Source organism: Artibeus jamaicensis, unplaced genomic scaffold (assembly GCF_021234435.1).
Source record: "Artibeus jamaicensis isolate MK-2021 breed Jamaican fruit bat unplaced genomic scaffold, CSHL_Jam_final contig_851, whole genome shotgun sequence".
In the NCBI taxonomy this organism is placed as follows: Eukaryota; Metazoa; Chordata; class Mammalia; order Chiroptera; family Phyllostomidae; genus Artibeus; species Artibeus jamaicensis.
In genome coordinates, this window is record NW_026521986.1 from 11,471,316 (window position 1) to 11,487,788 (window position 16,473).

At 46.1% G+C, this 16,473-nt stretch overlaps 1 protein-coding gene across 13 annotated transcripts in view; it reads left to right on the top strand.

Annotated features, from left to right (window-relative positions):
- The window catches only part of SIPA1L1 (signal induced proliferation associated 1 like 1), a 330,234-nt gene extending 316,676 nt beyond the window's left edge, over window positions 1-13,558 (top strand). For 11 of the 13 annotated variants that reach the window (XM_037127445.2, XM_037127433.2, XM_037127492.2 and 8 more), the window contains 4 exons: window positions 6,751-6,894; window positions 8,309-8,417; window positions 11,010-11,094; window positions 11,675-13,558. In XM_037127445.2, coding sequence (XP_036983340.2) covers window positions 6,751-6,894; window positions 8,309-8,417; window positions 11,010-11,094; window positions 11,675-11,818 — 482 coding nt within the window. In that variant the 3' untranslated portion in view covers window positions 11,819-13,558. The remainder of the gene's footprint in view (window positions 1-6,750; window positions 6,895-8,308; window positions 8,418-11,009; window positions 11,095-11,674) is intronic. The other 2 variants (XM_037127485.2, XM_037127500.2) reach the window with 1 other exon arrangement.
- The last annotated feature ends 2,915 nt before the right edge of the window (window positions 13,559-16,473 follow it).

The window sequence follows — 16,473 nt, forward strand, 5'->3', positions numbered from 1 at the left end:
TTGTAATTTTTTCAGTACAGGTCTTTTACATCCTTGGTTAAATTCATTCCTAGGTATCCTATTATTCTTGATGCAATTGTAAACAGAATGGCTTTCTTAATTTCTCTGATAGTTTGTTCTTAGAAACATGACAGATTTGTGTAGAAAGGTAACAAATTTTGTATGTTGACTTTGCATCCTGTAACTTTACTGAATTCATTATTACAGCTTTTTGGTGAAGTCTTTAACACTAATTAATATGTTATCTGCAAATAGTGAGTTTCACTTATTCCTTCCCAATTTGGATGCCTTTTATTTCCTTTCCCTGTTTAATAGCTGTGGCTATTATTCTCAATAGTACATTGAATAAAAGTGGGGAGAATGGGCATCCTTGTCTTGTTTCTGACCTTAGAGGAAAGGCTTCAGCTTTTCACCATTGAGTATGATATTAGCTGGAGGCTTATACATGGCCTCTGTTATATTCAGGTGCATTCCTTCTGATCCACTCTGCTGAGAGTTCTGACCATAAGTGGGTGTTGAATTTTGTTAAATCCTTTTTCTGCATATATTAGATGACCATATGATTTTTATACCTTATTGATGTACTGTTATATTGATTGATTTGTAGATGTTGAACCATCCTTGCATCTCTATAATAAATCCCACTTGATCCTGCTGTATGATCCTTTTAATGTCTTGTTGAGTTCAGTCTGCTAATATTTTGTTGAGGATTTTTACATTTACATTCATCCAGGATATTGGCCTGTAATTCTTTCTCGTGGCATCCCTGTCTGGTTTTGGTATCAGGGTAATACTGGCCTCATAAAATGAGTTAGAAACTGTTCCTTCCGTTTCCATTTTTGGAAGAGTTTGCAAAAGTTAGTTTTAATTCTTCTTTGGATGTTTGGTAGATTTCCCCCGTCAAGCTCTCTGGTCCTGGGCTTTTGTTTATTGGGAGGTTTGTGATGGCTGATTCAATATGTTCAGATTTTTCTATTTCTTTATGATTCAGTTTTGGTAGGTTATATGTTTGTAGAAATTTATTTATTATAGGTTGTTCAATTTGTTGGTGTGTAATTATTCATAGTAGTCTCTAACAATCTTTATTTCTGTGGTATCATTTGTAATATCTTCCCCCTCATTTCTGATTTTGAGTCTTCTCTCTTTATTCTTGGTGAGTCTAGCTAAAGATTTGTCTCTCTTATATTTTCTAACAACCAGTTCTCAGTTTTATTGATCTTTAATTTCTTTTTAGTCTTTGTTTCATTTATTTCCTTCCTTCTCCTAATTTGGGGCTTCATTTGTTCTTTTTTTGGATCCTTGAGGTGTAAAATTAGGTTGTTTGAGATTTTTCGTGTTTCTTCATGTAGGCATTCATTATTATAAACTTTCCTCTTAGAAGGAAACTTTAACCAAAGCAGTTTACTTAAACTGCTTTGCTTGCATCCCATGGGTTTTGGTATGGTGTGCCAGATGACTGCATTTTCATTTGTCTCATGGTATTTTTTTTTATTTCCATTTTGATTATTCTTTGACCTGTTGGTTATTCAGTAGCATGTTGCTTAAACTCCACATATTTGTGAATTTTTGTTTTCTTCTTGTAATTTTAACCTTCATACCATGGTGGTAGGGAAAGATACTTGATATGATTTCAGTCTCTTTAAATTCATTAAGACTTGTTTCATTGCCTAACATATGATATATCTTGGGTAATGTTCTTTGTGCACTTGAGAAAAATGTGTATTCTGTCACTTTGGGATAGAATATTTTAATTTTCTTTTTCTTTTTTTCTTTTAATATATTTGTTAAGTCCATTGGGTCTAATGTGGCATTTGAGGACAGTGTTTCCATATTGATTTGCTGTCTGGCTGAGATCATTGATGTAAGTGGGGTACTAAAATCCCTTATATTATTATATTGCTCTCTATTTCCCCCTTTAGGTCTGTTAATATTTGTTTTATGTATTTAGGTGCTCCTCTGTTAATGCGTAAATATTTACAAATGTTATAACTCCTTTTTGAATTTGCCCCTTTATTATTATGGAACGCCGTCCTTTGTCTCTTCATCTGGTGTCAGTATAGCTGCCCAGTTCTTTTGGTTCCCATCGTTTGGGATAGCTTTTTCCATCGTTTCAGTTTTAGCCTACATATGCGATTACATCTGCACTGAGTCTCTTATAAGCGGTAGGTATCTGGGTCTTTTTGGTAGTTTGTTTTCACTTATTTGGCTACTCTGTGTTATTTGATTGGAGCATTTAATGTATTTATATTTAAAGTAATTATTAATAGGTCTGTACTTATTGCCATTTTATTAATTTTCTGTCTTTTTATAATTCCTCTGTTCCTACTTCTTTCTTCCTCTCTTCCTCTCTTCCTTTGTGGTTTGATTATTTTATGTAATGGTTAGATTCCTTTCTATCTTTTGTGTGTCTACTATAGGGTTTTTTTCTTTGTGGTTACCATGAGGCTTACATACAATAACTTATAAGTCTATTTTTAGTTGGTAACAGCTTAAGTTTAAATGCATTCTAAAGCTCTATACTTTTAGTCTCTCCCCCAACACTTTGTTTTTGATGTCAGAATTTACACCTTTTTATTTTGTGCATCCTTTACCTAATCATTAAAGTTATTTGCACTACTTTCATCTTTTAACATTCATCCTAGTTTCATAAGTAATTAATCTCCCACCCTCTACTATATTTACCTTTTCTAGTGAGATTTATACTTTCATGTTTTCTTGTCATTAATTAGCACTCACTCTTTTCAGCACAAAGATGTCCCTTCAGCCTTTTCTGTTGAGCCGGTCTAGTTGTGTTGAACTCCTTTAGCTTTGGCTTGTCTGGAAAACTTTTTCTCTCCAATTCTGAATGGCAGCTCTACTGAGTAGTATAGTCTTGGAAGTTTCTTTGTTGAGGAGTTTGAATATATGGTGCCGCTGCCTTCTAGCCTGCAGTGTCTGCTCGTAGGCTTGTGTGTGCTCCCCTGGACCTAACAAGTTGTTTTTCTCTTGCTGCTCTTAACATCCCTTGTCTTTAGCCTCTGATGTTTTCATTAGGATGTGCTGTGGTGTGGGTCCTTTGGGGCTTATCTTATTTGGAACTCTCTTGACACTTTGGAACTGCGTCTGTTTCTCCCCCAGCTCAGAGACGTTTTCAGCCATTATTTCTTTCACATAAGTTTTTTCTTTCCTCTTTATCTTCTCTCCTTTCAGAACTCTTTATAACACAGAATGTTGGTCCACTTGATATTGTCTTGTAAGTTCCTTTAGCTTTCTTCACTTTTTTTTCCTTTTCACTGCTCTGATGGAGTTCCACTGCCCTGTCTTTGAGTTCACTGGTCCTCTGTTCTTCTTTGTCTACTGCTGGACCACGCCCCCCATGGTGTGTTTCAGTTTGGCCACCATATTCCTCCACTCTGTGACTTCTGTTTGGTGCTTTCTCATATTTTCCATCTCTGTTCATCCGCTCTTCTCCCAAGTTTAGTGAACAACTGTACGGCCATTATTTCTAACTCTGTCAGGAAAATGACTTATCTCTGTTTATTAACCATTTTAGAGGTTTTCGCTTGTGTTTTTGTTTGGAACGTATTTTTCATTTATCTCCCGGAGTCTCCGTGTTGGTTTCTGTGCACTAGATGAAACAGCCACTTCTCCAAGTCCTGAAGGAGTGAACCTTATCACTCATTCCCACCCTCTTTTCTCTCAAACCTTTGTGATGCCTAAGCAGCCAACTTTACTTTAGTGACTTCTGTAGGTGAGAGTGTGCCGAGACCTACCTGTCAGTGTCTCAGAGGGGAGGAGTTTAGTCAGTTCTTATATTCAGGCTGGTGGGAAGCCAGATCCTCTGGCAGCAGCTTTTAAAGTCTGCAAATATACATAGACCTGTGGGACTGTAAACACTGGCCCTGCCATCTTCAGAACCAGACAGTCCAGTCGTATCACCTGGCAGCAGTCACAAAACTGAGGTGCCAGATGACTGCATAAACTTCTTCCAGGAGATGCTGGTGAACCGGAGTGAGGACAGGAAGAAAGGTGGCACCTCTCTGCCCCTGTTCCCTGAGAGCCCCTTCATAGAGTCTGGTTGCGTGCCGAATCAGAACCTTCCCCTGGGCCAAAGTTCCCGAGCAGACAAACAAGCCTTTTTCACAGGAAGACTCTGGTGCAGTGCCAGGGGAGGGGGGCCCAGGATTGCACGCCCCCTTGGCCACCGGAGTCGGGCAGTCAGGGGACCCCCTCACTGGATTACAGCTGCAGAAACCAGCGCACCAGGGTGGGTGACAGCTGCCCCTTTAGATCTTCGTTTAAAATACAGATTTCCAGTCCTTCCTCCAGACCTGCTGAATCTGAGTTTGAGTACAGATTTATTTTGAGAATTAGTATTTTTTACCAAACATCCCAGATGCTGTTATGTTGGGTAAATGTGGGTAACAACTGAGTTATTTCTCAGACACTGTGTTCCCTGCCTCCCTCCAACCACCACAGAACCCGGCTTGCCCTTGTTCTCGGTTGTTCCCAGACCGTGAAGATGTTGCCTGTGGCATCGACCACTTGTTGACTCTTTCATTCACTGAGTGAGCAAGTATTTTAGGAAAAGGCACGTTGATGATGGGGTACCTCCATGTTCTTGCCTTTGTTCATAAGTGCCTGTTTGCTCTGTGTGGATCCTACTTTTGTGAAGGGCCATATTCTGGGACTGTGGATTGACATTTGTTCTTTCCCTTTCTCCTCTCTCCATCCACCTCCACTTCTTCCCCACCGTGACCCAGCACAGCTGATGCCTGTTGCGGAGCCAGTCTTCCTGCTCGTTTATTACACGTACAGCTGTAACCATACCTCCCTTCTGCCCTTTTTTCCTGGGAATTCTGTGTCCATTCATTCACACCCACATTTCTTTTCCTTCTGCTGCTGCTCAGAGCAGTATTTTCTATAAATCTGCTGCTGGCCCGGTTTGCTTTCTCCTTGCATCTTTGTGAGCTCTCAGCCCACTCATGAACGTTCCCCCGGTGTCTCCATCCCGCTCACTGTTCCAATCCCCCCTTTGCACCCTGGCAGACGTCACTTGGGGATTGGGCCAGCCTCCCTTTCTCCCATCCCTATCCAGCTGCAGCTTGAATCTTGTTTCTCTTTGCTCCAGGAGGTCATCCCCAAAGAACCAAAATAGACACATGAAATGTCCACTTCTTACCATCCAGACTCTAGAAAAAAACTCATAGTAGCCCAGTAACCAGCAACCTTTTCTCCTTTGTTGTCCCCGCACTGGGGCCACCCTTCACTGGATTTCATTGCTCCTGCGGCCTTCTGCCTACCTTGAGGGCTTTTCTAACTTCCCTGCACTGTTTTTAAGCCTTTGCAGCAATAAAAATAAACGCTTTTTGAAGGCTTCTCTGCATATGTCTGTCAAAGTAGGCCCTGTCTTCTAGAGACTCATATTCCAAGAGAGCAGCTCCAAAGACACACACAGTCCTCACTCAGCTGATGAAGCCTGGGGTTAAAGCCCAGCCTGAGGAATGGGAAGGAACGTCTCCCCTCTGAGCACCCGCCCATCTTCCTGCTTTCCTGAAGGTCAGGCAGCAGTGCCATGATCCCGTGTCCTCAACTGGGCAAGCCTTCCTGGGCTGACCCTCAGCCCCAGCCTCGCTGGGTGTTAATGCACTGCAGCGTGTTTGGGCAGTGGGGAGGGCTGGCTTCTCTGTTCCCCCATGTGGGAATTGGAGCCCCAGTTCTAAAAGGGCAGAGGGTTATGAGTGACACACAAAATTGTCTGTTCCACCTCCTTACCCTTGGTGGGAGCAAGTTTCAATAGAACTGAGCGTTTAATATCTGGCGGTATTTGTTAATTTCCATTCACTCATAATTCTGCTAATTTTAAGCACATTAATAACTAGCAGCTGCACTTCAGAGCAATTCCTCATGTAATTTGAAAGGGAAAACAAGCACTAAATATACCCAAGTTTACCAGGCTCTCATAATTGATGGCTCTTTTTAACTCCTTGTAAACAGGTATTCCTGGAGTTGCTTACATGTTTTTACTGAGAGCATCACTTTTGGTTCTGTGTCTGCTTGGACAGTAGTGTCCCAGCCCCATTCCGAGGGGTGGACCCTTCTCCTAAAAGGATGTATTCTGCCCCATCCCCCCACCTCCTGCCCTGTTGAGAGCATTTACATTTCTTGAGCTCCACTAGCCTTCCCTCTCTGTTCTCCACACACATGAACTTGAGCCATAGCAGCGTGCCCTTATATAGCATGGAGTGGCTCCTTCTCTGGTCCTCCCTGCCCCCTGGCTAAGCAAAGCTTAGTTGTTGAGATGGCTTACTGTTCGTATTTAAGATGTCACCTCAGCAGGGGCTCAGGATGTTGGGCTGCTGTAACCCTACCTGATCCCAGGGGTCGCTCACTGTGCCCTTGGGAGAGAGAAGAAGCCCTTCCAGCGCTAACCCCTCGCCTCTAGGAGAAAAAGCGAGACACCAGCTGCCCTGGACCCCAGCAGAGGCAAACAGCTCTTCCAAAGCACTTGTGGCCTCCGTGCAAACCTAACTTTTCCATGAGTCACACTACTAGAAATGAGGTAGTAGGAGGTTGTAAGAAAATGATTTAAGACTGGAAGAAGTTGATTTGTAGTTGAACTCAGCTTGGAATGGCCACTAAGGGCCTGCGAGGCTAGGCTGATCCCAGGTCCCGAATGATGTGCACATCTGATGTGACAGGAGACGGGTGGGCTCTCACGTGGTCTCCTGTGGGCACGAGGAGTGGCTGATCCCTCGTCTCCTCCTGCAGGCGAGTTCTCGGCTTCAGACAGCTCCCTCACCGACATCCAGGAGACCCGAAGGCCCATGCCCGACCCCGGCCTCATGCCCCTGCCTGACGCTGCTGCCGATTTGGATTGGTCCAACTTGGTGGATGCCGCCAAGGCCTATGAGGGTGAGTCCACCGAGGGTCGGAGTGGTCCGGCTCTAGGCTTTGGGGGGGCATGCTGCGGCGTGAGTGTCCTGGTCAAGGCTCCGTTCCTCTGCTTCTTCAGACACAGAGAGCACACACGTCACTGGCACAGCCAGAAACCAGTTGAGCTGACAGTTATTGAGCACTCACAGGGACACACGTCCTCTGATTCAGTAACATTGAACCTGGTGTTTCCTCTGCCTGAGAGTTGGTAACATGGGTGCTTTCCCTCCCTGTGTGTGGGACGGGCCGGCGGGAGGGCAATCCCAACGGCCACTTGACTGAGAAAGCGTGGTCCTTCCTCTCGGCGTAAAGACATCATGGGCAAGCGCACAGTTGGATCTGTCAGCACGCTGGTCCTGCTGGGCCTCGCCCCACCCCGACAGACGCAGGGACCCGCCCTTTGCATTCCCCGTCACCTCTCCGGAGTCCGGCGCAGCACACGGCTGAGCACTTGCCTCAGCCGCTGGTTCTTAAATGCAGGCCCTTCAACGGTGCTGACTCCTGTACAGCTACCAGGTAGTGCTGCCTTGTGTGTGGTCCTGGTTGTCAGGTGCCTCTTCTGAAATAGACTGACTTCACTCTAAGATGATCATTCCCAACTTGTTGCTGCTGAGTAGTTCCTCATAAAATGAGGATGAGAGCAGGTGATTTCCTTGTGGGGGGCGAGGGGGCGGGCGGGAGCGGTGTTTTTATTTGCTCTTCCTTGAAGAACTGAAAGTAGCTCCTCAGTCAAGCTCCAACTTTCAGGAGAAACTGATTAAGCACCAGAATTCAAAAGTCAGCAACGAGGAAACCGCGCCCCCCCCACCCACCCCAGCCAGCCAGCAGCCACAGTAGCCGGCAGCCATCCCACACTGACCGACTGTAAATTTCAGTGTGTAGCTCACTCGCGTTTATATATGTATATAATGTAGAGGTTTTGTGTTTCTAATGGGGGGCATCATTTGATTTTTGGTTTTTGGATCAAGTTTTAAGTTGGTGTTTTTTTTAAGTTGGCAAGCACATGTGTGTGGACTGAGGTTACAGCCCTCCAAGGTGGCCAGGTGTCTTGTGGAAAACGTACTTCAAGAAGTCTCAAGAAGCTTAGTACTAGCTCTGTGATGCATCGACATCACCACTGAGTGGAAAGCCTTGTCTGGAAATTTGGCACAAGGCCTGTTTCCGGGGAAACATTCACAGAATGCCACTTCGATAAGTGAGAGAAAAGAAGGACTAAAAATCAATTCAGGACAACTCATTTTTAAAGGAAAATTACAGTGTTACAGCTTACAAAATGATTTCTTCCTGTGAGCGTTGGGGACGGGGTCCGCAGCACCTCCCGCGAGGCGGTCAGAGGTCAGGGTGGGCCACGTGTTGGCTTCGGACCGCTGAGCGGCTTCTGCCTCCTTCCCAGTCCAGAGAGCCTCGTTCTTCGCTGCTGGTGAAGAAAACCGCCGCCCCCTGAGCGCTGCCTCCCACAGCGACCAGCTGGAGGACCTGGCCCCGATGAAGTCGTACAGCAGGTGGGTCCCCCGGGGGTGGGGCCCCCACCCGGCACCCACACTGCTGGCAGACTCGGGGGCGAGGAGCGGGAGGCCACGTGGGTTAGCTGGGGGACACTCCCCGCCATGGAGCCGGCATGGCACGTTTTAGTTAGAGCACTGCGTCCCTCATACTGCGGCCCAATCGGACTGTCCTCAGTCACTTAAAGTGGTAATGACGAATGTTCTTTGTTGTTTAATGCTATTATACAGTTATACCTGTGGGGCTTATCAGGTAAGGTAAGAAAAACCCTTTGCACTAAAATCTCCCCAATTCCCATGTGGTGAGTCCTTGAGGCTCCCCACAGCTGTCTGTGGTCACGCACACGTGTCTGCGTCTTAGCCGCTGCATCTCAGTCACCAGTGTAGTTCTGGTTGTGTGTCAGATGCACAAGTAGTAACTGAGACCCAGAGGATTTTCTTACGAGAACACAGACTTTGACTTCTGTGTTACGGTGCAGAGGCTGACATTTCCCCTCAGTTCCATGTGGCGGGATCTTTATTGGATACCCCCGTGTGTGTGATGTTATTGTACCAAAGATCCTCGAATAACATCGTTGTTGTAACGTCGATGGGATACTACAGGAACATAACTCTCGGTTGTGTCCATTAGCCTGTGGTAACACTGGTTGTCACTTCACTCAAAGTGGCAGGACCTACGTGTGACGCTAAGTGAGGCCATACTGTGCAGGAAGGCACCTCGGCAGTCAGCCGTGGAACACGCAGTAAGCACTCCTTGATGCAGGATAATTCCACGAGTCTCAAACCTCTGCCCCAAAGCCTTTGGAGGATGGTTAAGAATCCAGGCACCTCTAAGACTCAGTAAGAGGCGAAGCAAAGCGGGCACAGGTGCGCAGATACGCCAGAGCTCATGCTGCAGACTCTCGGAGCAAGTCCACGGGGGAGCCCTGTTCGCGCAGCCTGTGCGGCGCAGCCTGTGTGACAGTAATGCATCATCCTTCGTGAGTGTAGTGGACAGGTGCCACATTCATTGTCACCGCTGGGGAAGGAGAGTGGCAGTGAGTTTGGCTGTTGACAACTTTAAAACTGCAGGTTCAGGCTGGGGGATTCCAGAAATGCCTTCTTAGGATGGGTTCTCTGGCAGAGAGGAGTCCAGGCTGGCGAAGTCCATTTCCCCGAGGAAGGACTGACCACTGAGCAGCTCTCAAGCCTCTGTGGAATCATGAAGATGATGGTTGGCTCTGTTCTTTGTCCACTGTGATGAACGAATGCAAGCGGAGTTCAATGTTTTTACAAATTATCAGCACCCATGCAGACACAGAATTCATTTTGAAAACCTCCAGAAGTGAAGATGGGCTACGAGAGCTGCTTCCACGCTGACCACGTGCAGTGGCCGCATCAGCCCTGCTGCAGCTGAGTGTGGCCTGGGTCCTCGTGAGCCTCCTCAGCCTGCTCAGGGAGCCTGCTGGGCGCCACCCTCACCTGCCCTGCCTTTGGCCCCCAGCCCGCCCGGACCCGGCCAGCGTGCTGTGCCATGTTGGGCGGCGTGGTCGCAGTCAACCACTCACCTTTGAAAATCTGCTTGTTGTCAGCTTTTAACTGCTTGTCCTGTCTTACAAGTTGGAAGATCATTATCATTCCATGTATTTGCAGCCTGTGACACCGTAAAAATAAGGCATCATTTTACCTTTTGGGCTTGTTATAGCTCTAGAATTAGCAACAGACAACAACACAGCTCATTTTAGGTCAGGGATTCAAACTTTAATTTTTAAAGTAAAGAATGCCTTTTATTCCATTATTTCAAAAATTCAGCCACTTCCTCCTCCCCTTCGACCTCTGGGAAGAGGCAGCTGTGCTTCATCCCAGTGGAAGGCATTTGGTTCTTGGTTGTGTGGCTCCGAGGTCGTCCCTGGCTAGGACTCACTTCAGAGTGTGGCACAGCTGGAGTTCGGGTCGAGGAGAGTGGGGGGAGAACAGCTGCCAAGGGCCCTCAGCCTTGCACAGCATTTGGGGGGCCTCCTCCCCTCTAACTCACCCTCCTTTCACTTCTCCAGCAGGGCATTCATTACTAGTCCTTAGAGAAAATAGGAGAAAATTCTGTGTGGCTTGTTGATCATAGTAGCAAGAACATGAGACATTAAGATTGGACTAACAAGCTTTTGAAACATGTAGTCATTTCTTTAATATTCTAAGGTATTTTGGTCTAGGTTTTAAGATGTGAGCACAGTGACTTGCCTGCAGCTGGATAGTGGTCAGAGACTGTTTAGGGAGCCAGAGGCTCTGTCCTGGTCACCCCAAGGTACAGTGGCACGTACATCAGCCCCTCCCCCACCCTCTCCTGCCCTTAAAGCCACTGAAGAGCCAGGAGTCATTTCACTGTTTGACTGTGGGGCCTGCCTGGGAGACCATTTTCACTCACTACCCTGAATGTTGTCACAAAAACGCAGGATCTTTATCAAAGGAAGCTACTGATTGGCTGTAGCTCATGCTTGTACTAACTTTTTATTAAGATGACCACTTTACAAACACAGCCGCCCCGTTTTTCAAAACGCTCAACAAACCCAGCCATAGAGGCTCCTCCTGCCAACACGCTCTTCTGTTTCTTGTTCCCAGCAGTAAAGACTCCTCTCCCACTCTGGCTTCTAAAGTGGACCAGCTGGAAGGGATGCTGAAGATGCTCCGGGAAGATCTGAAGAAGGTAAACACACGTTCTCAAAGCACGTTGCCCGGGCTGTGCAAAGGGCCCTTTTCAAAGAGTGTTAGTGCAGTAAGAGGCGACGCGTGGGGCTGCCTGGAGCTCAGTGTCTGCCGACACACGTGATGTGAGATGGTCGTCGGTGGGCCCTTTGTGGGGAAGCCGGCCCCCTCTGAGCCCCGCCCTGGCCTCCGCCTCCCTCCTGTGACGTGTCGGGAGTCCAGACCCAGGGCTGTCACTGCGACTCGCCCTTTTGTGCCAGGGGACTCCCATCTTGTTTTGTTTCTTGAGCAGCTTTGACTGTATTGAGACAGCAGCCACCAAAACAACAGTCTAAAATTTAAGGCAGCCCTTATTAGCCGAGATATTAAAATCTGCATTATTTACTTTCCAAAATACACCTGCAGTGAGCCTCTCTGGAACTCCCGTTCCCTGGGTTCTAACCCCAGCCCAGGCCTTGGACACAGGTGTCCAGATGCATGAGCGGCAGAAACAGGTGGGCGGTCACCAGACCCGTAGCCGCTCCCCCTAGCAGCCCGGCGAGGGGGCCGCCCCCTCAGTCCTTTTCTGCTCTCCCTCGCAGGAGAAGGAGGACAAAGCCCACCTTCAGGCAGAAGTTCAGCACTTGCGAGAGGACAACCTGAGGCTGCAGGAGGAGTCCCAGAATGCCTCCGACAAGCTGAAGAAGTTCACGGAGTGGGTCTTCAATACCATAGACATGAGCTAGGGCCGCCCACAGCCCGGGCCACGCCGTGGAGCGCGTTCTCAGCCCTCCCTCCCCAGCTTCCTACCTACTGTGCCCTCCTTCGGGGGGTGCACAGTACAACACCTGCAGGTCAACAATCATCATCTGCCTTTTGTAGAAAAGAAAAACAAAAAAGTAAAAATTTTAAAAAGTAAAATAAAGTTTAACTGCTAAAATGTGAATGTCTATTTTTTTTGCACAATATCTTTATCTGTTATGTATTTTAAGAAAAACCGGGCCAAGGACAAGGTTCCCCCGCCCATCTGCCTCTGTGTCCATCAGCTCCTTCTTCACTATTTCAGGTAGCCCAAGCCTTCCCTTATTATCCCGACAAAGGTCATTGTTCCTAGGAGAGTAAACATTTTTAAAAATTGTTTATTTGGGGCAGGGATGTCTCTACCCTCATTCCTAAAATGCCTGGGGAGGGAGGGACCTGCCTCCCGGATGACTTGGTCAGGAGCTAACGCTGTTTGTACCTGTCACGCAGATTACGAGCAGGATGGGGTTATTTAGCAGGAGCAAATCAGTGAACCAGAGGGCGACTGAGAGTGTGCCCGCAGGCCACACCCCTTCCGGCCCTGCATCCTGACGTCACTCCCTTCTTCCTTTACCCAGGGAGAGGGTCCCAGGCTCTGCGTGGTCCTCATTCAGAGCCCTTTGGGTTTGGCTTAAGCAAATCCCAGCAAATCAGACTCAGCTTCTCTACAGCTTCCTGGCTCCAAACATTAATGGATTTCAGAATTCCTTCAACCTAAAATACTGTTTGTATGCGTTTTGGCCAAAAGTATAGTGTTTAAGATTTCTAAAGGTGAAAATGCAACAAAAGTAATTGTATTTTTAGCTCAAAATGACCATATTTTTAAAAATTAGTAAACCCTCATCTAAAAATCAAGATTTCACCAGTATTTGTAACTAGGAAAAGTAAATGTTAACTTGTGACTTTTACCACCTGCTTGTTCGGAGCAATGACTGTGACGCTAGAATGGGCTTTTGAAATCTGCATGTCCCCGTGCACAGTGTGAGCACGGCACTTCCTGCGCCCTCTTGCGGCCTCCAACGGACCCTGCTGCAGAAATGGTCCGCGTGCTCTCTCTCCTGTCTAGTGACGCCGCTGCTTCGGGCATGTGGCCGCTGTCCCGGGGCCTCGGTCCTGCACAGCACGGAGACGCTGGGCCCACCAGTGTCGAGGGACCCAGGGGAGCCCCTGGTGGCCCTATTTCTAGCCTTCATAATTGTCACTAAACTGACACCTGTGCCCTTTTGGGTGGAACATGCAGCCATCTAGTGTCATCTGCTTGGACGTTCCCTGGTCCGAGTCGTCCCGACTCCTTCCTCTCTCCATCCCTGAAAAACATGGGCTGGACTTTCCTCCCCTCTCTCCCCACCCCACCACCAGACTTTTATGCTACAGTTTCATTCATGGTGTGATTTTCCATGGGATTTTCTTCTGGTGACATTTCTGTCATGGAAATAGGAAGAGCTCAGAGTGCTTTGTAAAGATCTCAATTGTCTCTCTCTTTGACTTGTATGAAGGAGATTGTACATTGCCTGATATCTCTTTATAAATGAGAAATATCGGTAACATTTACGCATTCTGAAGGCTTGCTTATCCTTCTGAGTTTAGTTTTCATTTTGTTTTACATTTTGTTTGGGGGCTTGGGGCAAGCTATTTATTAGAGTTTTGCAACAGAGTTCTTGTTTGAAGCCTTTAAAGACTACTTGTAAAATCCAAACAATAAAATTCATTTTAAATGCTCTTTTAAAATGCATTGGCATTGTTGCTCGAGGTGTTATTTGAAAGACCACCCAGGCGCCCAGTGACCCTCCTTGCCGCCCTCTCTCTTCATCCGGCTCCATTGACACTAAAGATGGTTCTCGAAAGTTTGTCTCTTAGAATTTTAATGAGCTTTGTTATTCTCTGTTCACAGGTCCATAGAGAATTCCTAATTTGCCTCCTCTGCTTATGATTTAATATTTGCAGAGCACTTTATAATTAGTTCTCTCTTTATTATTCACGTGTGGATTTTCTGCAACAACACCGCCATTCCCTAAGACCAGCGCGTTTGTGGACCTTGTCTCCCTGCCCTCGGTGTTAGAGGTTGTGTGCTCGGGGAATATGAATGCCAGTTAATATTAGGCTGTGCAAAATGTAATTAGAAAAGTTAATCTACTGGAAAAAAAAAACAGTGCATTCCAAAGCCAAATGGAACAGAACTTAAAATCTCCCACGTCACTGTTCTTCTCCAGTGGTGCAGCTAATTGAGAGCTAACAGTCGAGTTTCTTCCTTTTATTTGGTTCAACAATTCTACAAATTCTAGAATTAACAACAAAGGATAAGATGGAATCCCACAAGACACTGATGAATGAGCTAGAAAGGTCTGCTCAGACCCTGATCCTTGCCTGGTTTGGAGAGTTTTATACGTTACTTCTGAAGGACGTGGGCGTCAGTGGGGAGCTTTTGGGAGAAGGTGCCGCTGGACGACCCTGACCGGGGGTCTTCACTCAGGGGTCGACTAGTGGGGCCCGTTGGCTGTGCTCCAGACCTGCTGCAGGTTAAGACACAGGTTGGGGTAGTAACTCTTCAGTTGGGGATGCAAAGGATAGTTCAAGGGCAAAGGAAACAGGCCCAGAGAGCGTAAGCCACTTGCCTCTAGGTACATGGAGAGCAATGACCTGAACAGATTCCAGTCTCACTGCAGACAACAAGCTGGTGCTGCTCCCCAAACTGTTCAGAACAAACTGCACCCCTTGTTCAGAAACACACATAACCAGTGAAGACTTGCTCGTGGCTAAACTCGAGCTGTGTTTTTTTAAAGGAATAATACCACAATAATGTTGGACACCATTTGCCCAAATGACCAGTCCATACAGAAGAATTATCATTCTCTGATAAAGAACAAAAAGACATTTGACTTAGGCTGAGGCTCAGATCCCAGCCATTACGTAGCACTGTCTCTTTAGGTAAATTAGCTCATCTTTTTGAGCTTGGTTCACTCAGCTGGTGAAATAGTAACAGCCTTATATAATATGTCCTTTTTAAGGATGAAATGAGATATGTGTAAAGCCAGTGACTGGAAATTGGAGATACGAAAACATCCTTCTCTGTCTCCAATATGTTAAGCCTTTTACGTTGCTTTTCTAGAAGAGTCCTGGCTTACGGACAGCAGCGTTTGGGTGGGGCAGCCGGAATGAGCCCATACACTCTGTCAATACTGGCCGGGCGCTTGAAAGCCTTTGCTGCACATTTTGGACAGTGACTCTCACTAGCGCTTGCATCAGAATCACCTGGAGGGTTTATTAAACCACAGTGCGCCCAGCTGCTTTCCCAGGATCTAATTTAGCAAGTCTAGGGTGGGAGCTTAGTATTTATACTTTTTACAGTTTCCTAGGTGATGGTTTAGAAGCAGGGCTCCTGGAGAAGAGGGTTAACAGGAGCATGGCCATACTCACCAGTAACTAAAATCAGTATAAACTACAGGTCAAGGCACTTAACTACGTCCAATACCTGAGTGTTATTTTGACAGGTTAGCTGACCACAGAGCACCTTGCAGGGGGAAACAGGTTTAAATTAGAGCTAAAGACAGTTTAGGTGAAAGGAAGAACTGACTTTCTTTTTTTACTAAGAAGGTAATTCAGAGCCCACAGCACTTGAACATACAGAACACACAGTGTGCTTTCTAAACACACATGGAACATTTTCCAGGCGAGACCATATATTAGGCTATAAAACAAGCCTTGACAAATTCAGGAAGATTAGTTATATCAAGCACATTTTTTCAACCACAATGGCATGAAACTAGAAATCAGCCACAGGAAGAAAACAGAAAAATACATCGAGAGCAAACAACATGCTACTAAACAACCAATGGATCAAAGAGGAAATCAACAACTGCCTTGGGACAAATGCAAATGAAAACAACTTTCCATAACTCACAAATGCAGCCAAAGCAGTTCTAAGAGGGGAGTTCATAGCTGTACAGGCCTACCTCAAGAAGCAGGAAAAATCTCGAATAAATAGCATAAGGTTACACCTAGAGTAACTAGAAAAAGAACAAACAAAACCCAAAGTAAGTAGAAAGAAGGAAATAATAAGGATCAGGATGGAAATAAATGAAATAGAGACTAAAATAGAAAGCAGTAGAAAAGGTCAGTGAAGCTAAGATCTGGTTTTTTGACAATCAAGAAAAAAAGAGAGCCCAAATAAATACAATCATAAATGAAAGAGAAATTACAGCCCACACCACAGAAATACAATTTCTTGTATTTCTCTCCAATTGTACGCCTCTCCAATTTCTTGCTTTACTTTAAATGTGCACATCTCATCATGCCTCTTAAACAGTGCCTCTGCCAGGCGCAGCCCCACCTCTAAACATACACAGTTCATTTTATCCTTCAGTTCATCCTTCAGTTTGCTCCTCACGATCCATTTTCAACCTGAACAATCTCCCAGGCAAAATACCCTTTGGGCACCTTACTCCGTCACATGTTCTGGAGATGTATCTGTCATTCCTTTTCCTTATCTGAAGTTCGGTGTTCTTTTAAGTGGGCTGGTCTTTCTACATGTTTCTTTTCTTTAGGTCTTGTTAGCACTCTCCCGAGTCGCTTACTGAGACACGCACACACATGTCTCCAGGCA